The following is an 8,162-nucleotide window of genomic DNA, read 5'->3' as shown; positions in this document are numbered from 1 at the left end:
TCCATCCATAAACATATGTCTTTATTCTCTTTCTGTACATATGGGCAATGATAAAGCTTAAAGATGCATGTCCTAAGAAATATGCAAAAACAATGAATTTACATAAATAATTTATACTTCAGAAAACTAAAGTTGAAAAATATTTTCCACATTATTAGAGTTCACAGTATTTAAATCAAGCTTTCCCACTTATACTCCAGACTATATTGTCTTAGCAGAGAGTGATAAAATCTAATCAGGAATAAAATGATCAAGTTTCTGTTTTTATTCAGTGCACGAGTAGACGCTATTTCAGTATCAGGCCGCGCAAGTGTCGAGGCTGCAGCCTCTCATCCTGACCCTTCCCCTCCTGAGTGGCTGTGACCCAGCAGAGGTCACTGGCGTGGAATGGTTACAGCGTCACCAAACCACTCCACGGTGGACACATTCAACCGAGCGGTAACATCTGGTGGTCTGATGCCTCATTTCCAAGTAATACTTTTTATAGCCCTGAAAATGGAAACCTTGGCATCTAAACAGAGCTGAACATGTGAACACTAGGACAAGGCACTGTACTATGGGGTTTGGTTTCTTTATGGGAAAGGTGTTTGCATAGATTGCTAGCTATTTAGTGTGCAGGAAAACAGAGCCCCCAGCGTGCATGGCTTTGTGAGGGGTGAAGCTGCATGGTGCTTCCTCAGCCCCAAGAGAGCGCAGTCTCTCATTCTCCAGCCCCAGCCTTGTGGGCTGTCCCGCTGGTGCTGTCCTTTAGAACCCCTACAGGAGAGTTTTTTGCTCAAAAAGCTGCAGGTCAAAGCGGACCCAGACCTCCCCGGTGGGGACCTCATGCAGCAGCAGTCGGCGGGTCATAGGGCCTTTGCTTTCCTGTTCTGTTCGAATTTTTGCCACTGGAATTTCAGTACGACCCAGGAAATCTGGTGAATAAACACAGGAGAGTCAGAAGTCTTTCTTCTTTATAAAATCATTAAAGAGCTACATCCGGAAGAAGTGGATTCATAAAACCTTCAAATCTGAAACAAGGAACTTCTTTTGGCTCATGGCTGTTGAATGTCGTGAGTGGGTGTGTGGGGAATGATGGCAGGTTTGTGTGTGAGAAGCTGCCACATGGAATTCAAATCTCCATTCTGAGAATGCTCCAGGAGTGGTGTTCACGTCGTGTGTGTAGGGAGTGATGGGTCAAAGACCTGAAACACATCTCAGGCCACCTCCTCCCCTGAGGAAGGCCACCCACCTGCTGCCAAAGCGAGATGACACAGGCCTGTGTCACTTCCCTGAAGTGGCATGGGGTCTGCACACAGCTGAGGCCCCTAGATCTGGACTCCAGGATCTAGGAAACTGGGAAAGCCTTTAGATCCCCTGGCTGAGCGACACTTACCATCTGGTGAAAACTGGTCTCTGTCAAACAGGGTGAGACACAGCACATCTTGGTAGAGATCCTTAATAAAGAACTGGCAGTTAAAATTCCACTTGGGATTGAGTGTGTCCTGGATGGTCCTGGTGGTGTAGCTCTGGGAGCCCATGCGGATTTCACAGTATGGGTTGCTCTTTCCTGAACAAAAACAAACCACAGACACATGTGGTGCATGCAGGTAAAACGAAGCCACTGACAGTGCCCTCCCTGAGCAGAAGCAGGATTCCAGATAATGGGTCACTCGAGACCATGGCAGCAGGAGCCGCTGCCTGGGGCACCATATCCCTGTGGTCTAGTAACAGGGTCTCCAAGTTCCCAGTGCTGACAGCAGCATTAACTGGGGAGTGGCCGAGAGCTCCACCGCCAGGACCACTCCACACGGAACAATCCTGGGTGAGTGTCACTGCAACCTGCTGCATGCTTCCTTGGCGCAGACACACTCGGGAAGGCGGACACTGGCACTTACTGGGAAAACAGTGATAAGAATATTGGTCCAATATGCGCATTTTAGTGGCACTGGACACACTGTTAGAAAGCATTCCTTTATTCAATGTTCAGAAGAGTCATCAGTGGCTGGGTGCAGTGGCACTTTGTCAATGACAAAGTGCTGTAATCCCAGCACTTTGGGAGGCCGAGGCGGGCAGATCACTTGAGGTCAGGAGTTCGAGACCAGCCTGGCCAACATGGTGAAACCCTGTGTCTACTAAAAATACAAAAATTTGCCAGGCGTGGTGGTACACACCTGTAATCCCAGCTACTCAGGAGGCTAAGCCTTGAGAATCACTTGTACCCCAGAGGCAGAGGTTGCAGTGAGCCAAGATCGTGCCACTGCACTCCAGCCTAGGTTACACACTGAGACTCTGTCTCAAAAAGTCATCAGCAAAAACTGGGGCAGGGCAGTTATGTCTGCTGAATGAATCAAAGCAGTATTTACCATTTGGTTTGCAGGCTTTTAATTCTGTAGCTTCAATGACATGCACCATCAGGCGCCCAATGCCTGAAGTCTTTTGGGAGCGGGCTACAAAAGAGGAAGACAAGTCTCATTAATCTCTTCTCCAAGGATGCAGACCCTGTCTTTCAAACCAACCATAACACTACCGGCTCCCTGTCCCCAGCTGCCACTGCCCTGGGCCCAACAGCCCAGCATCTGGCTGCCCTGTGCCTTTCCCCAGGCTGTGTCGCCTGCTAGGAAGCCCCTGCTTGCTCTTTCTGCCCTGCCTGCTTTCTCTGCCCGTCAGCATCCTACTCATCCTTCAAGATGCAGGTCTGATCCCACATCTACCTCCCAGATCCCTTCCCTCCTCTGCATCCAGTATCCCTCGCTTATGAGCAGCCCACAGCCTGCTGGGTCTGAAATCGTGTGTAATGTCTGTCTCCTCTGCCAGACAGGAGCCAGGGTAGAGCATGGACTGTTTCGATCATCCTTATATTAACCCCTCAATTGCCTAGCAAATAGTAATATTAATAAGATAATACATGGTATTTGTGCAGCACTTAATAGCAGCTAACATTTACTGGATACTTACTTTGTGTTAGGCATGTGCTAGACTTATGTAAATTATATTATTTAAACTGCATAATTACCTGATAATGTAGCTCCCCATTTTACTGATGAGAAACACTGAGGCTTAGAAAGGACTGCAGTGTGATCCACTCAGAGCTGCTAAATGGCAGGGTCAACATTTAAACATCAGATACCAAAGTCCGGGCCCAGTTAAGCCTAGCACAGAGCCTGGCACAAAGTAATTGACAAATGTGGGAAGGACTGAACGCATGGACGATGCACAGCAACATATGCAGATGCTGATGGGAAGCAAAACTCAGGCAGAAAAACCGGATTGACATCTTTGGCCAATTAAGAGATCATATGTGTTATGAAATGATCAATCATTGATTTTTCAACAGCAAGCTTTTAAAGTACCATTAAAATAACATTAAATTAGCAAAAGCTGTTTTAAACATACCTTTTAGGAGTATGTAACAAAATAGGGGAAACCTGAATAAAAAAACACATAAAGAGCTGCAACTATAGCAGCCAGGAAGCTGGTGGGAGGCCCAGGCAGGAGGGCAGGCTGCATGGGGGGGCCCGGCGGGAAGGAAGGTGGAGATGCAGGGGGCCGGCGGGGAGGAAGGTGGAGATGCAGCTGGCTCAGAGCACAAGCCCCCTGTGGGATGGAGGCCACAGGCTGGCCTGGCACAGCTGGAGATGCAGCAGGGAGGTTGGGGCCTGGCATTCATGTGGAGGCTGGAGAAGAATGTGGGAGTTCTGGTCTGAAGGCCACGGTGGGGCAGGGTGGGGTGGGGGGTGCTTTACAAAGACCATTGCAGCTCCACTGAGCAGGTGAGTGATCTGTGCCATGAACAGAGAGGACATCACCAGTGCAACAAATCTGGAGCCCCACCGGCATAAGTCACATGCTGGCCCCGAGGTGGGAGGGAGTTGCCTTGAGGGAGCTTATGGCCATTAAGTGAGAAAAGCAGGGACTGAGAGGGCGCAAGCAGAGGCAACAGAGGATGAGAGCCTGGAGGATGATCGCAGCCTCAGGACAGCGGGGGCTCCAGGGAGAAGTCACACTGGTTAGGGCAAGAGGGTGTCATGGAGGAGGCTGTGTTTGACGTGGGCCTTGAAGGATGGGAAGAATTTAAGGTGAGGGCAGAGCACTTGAGCTGGAGGGGGAGCTCACATGGGAAGGCCAGGCAGGGCAACAATGGGCTGCTCAACTAGGCAGCTGGATGGGCCGGGCACAGGAAAGAGCTAGGGATGGGGCTGGGTGGCAGGTAATAGTGGGGATGGGCCCTGAGTGTGGGGTAAGAAATGTGTCCTTAATTTGGGAGGCAATAGGGAAGATACTTCAGCAGGAAGAGGTATAAGAGCAGCTCTGGAAAAAAGAATACTCCAGAAATGAAGAGGATGGGTGGCAGAGAGGAAAGAGAGCCTTGTGCTGCAGCCTGGGTGGGAGATCAGGGGGCCTGTGATACGGGGACAGGAAAGGGCGATGGGAAAGTGGCGAGGGAGGAGGACCAGTGCAGCTGACCAGGTGTGAGGTGCCAGGGAGGGGCCTGTGTGGCCAGGGACCACACTACTATCCATAGAGGGTCCCAGGAGGAGCTGCTGCTGGAAGGAGGCTGGTGGTCCCTTGGGAAAAGCCGATGTGTGATGTGGGAGCAGTGGGGCAGGTGGTTCTCTGGAGGGCGCTGTTCAGAGGCGCGGGCTTGGGAGTTGGGAGAGTGTGGCTAGCCTGACCCTGAAGCTGGGGGTCAGTGGGGTCCCCGAGGGAGAGCGCTACAGAGGTGGGGGAGAGGCCTGGGCAAGGGTGGAAGAAGAGCTGGGAAGGCGGCCATGGGGTCCAGAGGGAAGGCAGAGCCTCAGTGACTGCCATCAGTGCAGGGAGCTGGGGCAGGGAAAGTAAGCTGAGCCACTAACTAGGCCACTGGTGTCACTGGTGGGGACAGGACGTGGACTGAAGTCTGGTGAAGTGAGAAGGGGGAGGAGGCAGGGGCAGAAGGATGGGGAGAGGGCAGACTTAGGGTCTAGGCCCCCTGGCTGCAAAGGGAGAGGGTGGATGGCAGGCCCTAGAGGAGGGTGAGGAGGAGCAGTGGCTGCTCAGGAGCTGAAGGGAGACAGACAGACCACAGGTGTGGCATGTAATGGAGCACCACAGCCCAAGCAGAGGTGAGGTGAGTCATGGAGAGAAAGGAGTGGAGAAGGTGCAGTGGAGTTGGGGGGATAGAGGTGGTGCAGAGAGGGAGGTCCCGGAGCTGGCACTGCCAGCCCGTGTCTGTGTGGGCAGGAGCCCCAGGGAGGTTTGCAGTGGCAGCTTCAAGAGGGGAGGGCTCTCTGGTCTGATCCCGCAGCAGGTCTGGTCTTTCAGACCCATCCCCATATCATCAGCCTGACTGCAGGAGCAGTGGCCGGCATTCCTAGGGCCCCTGGGGGCTGTGTCCCACCCTCCAGGCACCCCGATACCTTGGTAAGCTTTCTCGCGCTTCTTCTTCTCGGTGTCGATGTACTGCTCAGACGCCGCCTTGATCTTCTGCACCCAGGCGGTCCTACGGGAGAAGCAGGGGCAGCCGTTGGCCGCATCCCACCCTCACAGGTCAGCGTGGAGCCCCAGAGCTCTGCACATGTTCTTCAGTCTTTTGCTAACCTCAACTTTCACAAGTTTCCTATCAAAGACCTGATATTAGTCAACTGAAAGATGCTTATGCTAATGCAGTATGAGAGCTGGTAGTGACCCTTCTTGACTGACCACAAAATGCCAGGCACTCGCAAGGCGCTGGGACCTGGAGACAGATGATGCATTGGCCCCACGGATGACACCTGGCACGAGGGGTTCTAGCGCACACAGAGGAGCAGCAGCACCCCCCGGGTTGGCGCCGCTGAGGCACTGTTGGAGCTGCAGCCCGAAGGAAGCTGGGAACAGCGGGGATGGCACCCACACAAGGGCGCCTGGGGGGCGAAAGTCTGCAGGTGGAGGGACAAGGAGGCCTCGGAAACCAGCAAAGCACAGTGGGCTGTCGCCTGCGGGCAGCCCCTGCAGGGACTGTAGCAGGGCCTCAGGTGCTGATCTGCCATTTGGGAAGGCTGCTGAGTGGTGTGGGGAGAGACTAGAAGCCGGGAAGCATGTTAGGAGGCAGCTGCAGTGACCAAGGCCTACCATGGGACTGGAGCAGAGGGGACGTGTTAAGAGAGGTTCAGGATACAGAATTATTCGGGCTTGAGCACGGCTGGAGATGGGTTTATGGCAGAGGGAGACGTCCAGGCCTTCTCCCAGAGTTCAAGGCAGGCCACACATGGTCAGGACTGACCTCTCATTAATGTTGTCTGTTCGGAGGGTGTAGACCCGATCAATGTGGGAAATGTGGAAGACAGGCTCATCGCTGGAAGGGTCTGTGGGCAGTTTCACCAAGACTTCATTCAGGAAAATGGGCTGAAAGAATTAGGGCCAAAACACAGGCTGTGAGATGGGCTAGAACACTCCACCCGCCTATGTCCAGAGAGAGTTCTGTTTGTTCTGAAGAGCCTTGTTGAGAAGGAGAAAGGGGTCTAGTGTCTAAGGTCTTCTACACAGAACAAATGAAACCTCCATTTGTAAGAACAATGAAGCCTCCATTTCTGGAAAAGTCATTATCGAGGTGGGTCAGGTGTTGGGACTGGGTGGGGACAGGAGCTCCGAGCGCCCATGACGGCTGGTGCAAAAGGCTCTCTCTGCTAGCAACGCTGGTGCTGTGCTGGGGCTCGGCTTACAGAGACCCAATGCTGAATGCACACAGTGGTGAGCCCAGGTGTCACGCTGGCCAGGAGGAAGCCAGAATCTCAGCTGGAATCTGGCTGACAGCCTGTGGCAGGTGGGGAGTGCCCAGCTGCATGGGGCCCTTCCCGTGGGAAGCAGCAAAGGAAGCACGAGCGATCTGGAACCAGGTGAGGAGGGTCCCATAAGGCCAGCTCAGGGTCTGCCAGGAAGGCCTTAAGATAGAGGCAACACCTCATTAGGCCCCTGATGCTACTGCCAGACGTGTGATACTCACCGTTTTATACATTTTGAATTGAGCATTGGACTTCGAGCTGAAAAGTTTCTCAGAGCCAGAGGAAACAGCAAACTGCTTGACCATGTAGGTAAGAAGCAGGAAGTCATTGAAGAGGAATCCGTGCAGTTCCTTGTTGCTCTTGGTCTTGTATAATTTCCCACTGTGTAAGAGCTTCCGGGGCCCCAGGCAGTTGGTGAGAGAGTTGAAAATAAGTTGCTTAAAGAGAAAGAAAATTTCACTTTTTAAATCCCGGCACAAACCATCCAGTGCCCCTGAGAGGCCAGTGCCCTGGGCCTGAGGATACTGTGGTGGAGTTTTCTAGGTGGGAATGTGGCTAGAATCATTCACTTTGCATGAAAGATCCTTAAATACATTACTCTTCAGAGTCCAAACTGGCCCAGTGAAAATCATTACTTCTAGCCACAGAACACTGATTCTACCAGCTGAATTCAAAGAACTCAAAACAAAAAATCCCAGTGTTCTCTCCTTAGGAGAAAGGAAGATGACAATCCAAGAAGGAATGCCCTTCATGCCTGCAATCCCAGCACTGTTGGGAGACAGAGGCGGGAGGATCACTTGACGCCAGGAGTTCAAGACCAGCCTGGCCAACATGGTGAAACCCCAGCTCTACTAAAAATATGAAAATTAGCTGGGCATCGTAGCAGATGCCTGTAGTCCCAGCTACTTGGGAGATGGAGGCCAGAGAATTGCTCCAACCCGGGAGGCAGAGCTTGTAGTGAGCCGAGATGATCTCGCCACTGCACTCCAGCCTGGGCAACAGAGTGAGACTCCATCTCAAAAAAAAAGAAAAAAAAATGCCTTTGCAGGGGCAGGGTGGTGAGTCCACGCAGGCTGCCTAAGGTGCAGACTGTCCACGTGAGGGAAGGCTCGGAGCTGGTTCCCCACCCAGAGCCTCCCTGGAGGCGCACGGCTTAACCACACAGGCCTGACCTCCGCGAGGCCTTCACACTGCACGTGTGCCTGGATCCACTCCAGTCGGTCCGAGTTTTCCTTCTCCCGAACTCCCTCATTCACTTGAGAGCACAGCTCCTCTGCCCGCTCGAGGGCCAGCTTTAGGGAGGAATGGTCCGCATGGCTCTCCGGGGTGTTCTCCAGAATCTGGAAAAGAGTGGGCAGCATCACATGGGGGAGCTGCGTCTCTCACCTGCCCACCCGGACCTTCGCAGGACCGCTCCTCCAACCCCATGTTATGGACTGCTTC

At 52.9% G+C, this 8,162-nt stretch overlaps 1 protein-coding gene across 9 annotated transcripts in view; it reads right to left on the bottom strand.

Moving 5' to 3' along the window:
- ITSN2 (intersectin 2) overlaps nt 1-8,162 on the bottom strand; it is a 154,970-nt gene continuing 146,808 nt past the window's right edge. For 7 of the 9 annotated variants that reach the window (XM_003827025.6, XM_008952389.5, XM_003827024.7 and 4 more), the window contains 7 exons: nt 7,892-8,059; nt 6,941-7,156; nt 6,221-6,342; nt 5,379-5,461; nt 2,346-2,429; nt 1,376-1,549; nt 1-914 (listed from right to left, as the gene is read on the bottom strand). In XM_003827025.6, coding sequence (XP_003827073.3) covers nt 757-914; nt 1,376-1,549; nt 2,346-2,429; nt 5,379-5,461; nt 6,221-6,342; nt 6,941-7,156; nt 7,892-8,059 — 1,005 coding nt within the window. In that variant the 3' untranslated portion in view covers nt 1-756. Of the gene's footprint in view, nt 915-1,375; nt 1,550-2,341; nt 2,430-3,375; nt 3,408-5,378; nt 5,462-6,220; nt 6,343-6,940; nt 7,157-7,891; nt 8,060-8,162 lie in introns of those variants that run through there. The other 2 variants (XM_034952699.3, XM_034952700.3) reach the window with 2 other exon arrangements.

Source organism: Pan paniscus, chromosome 12, assembly GCF_029289425.2.
Source record: "Pan paniscus chromosome 12, NHGRI_mPanPan1-v2.0_pri, whole genome shotgun sequence".
NCBI lineage: Eukaryota > Metazoa > Chordata > Mammalia > Primates > Hominidae > Pan > Pan paniscus.
Note: the sequence above shows the minus strand (reverse complement) of the source record. Positions and strands in the feature narration are given on the sequence as shown.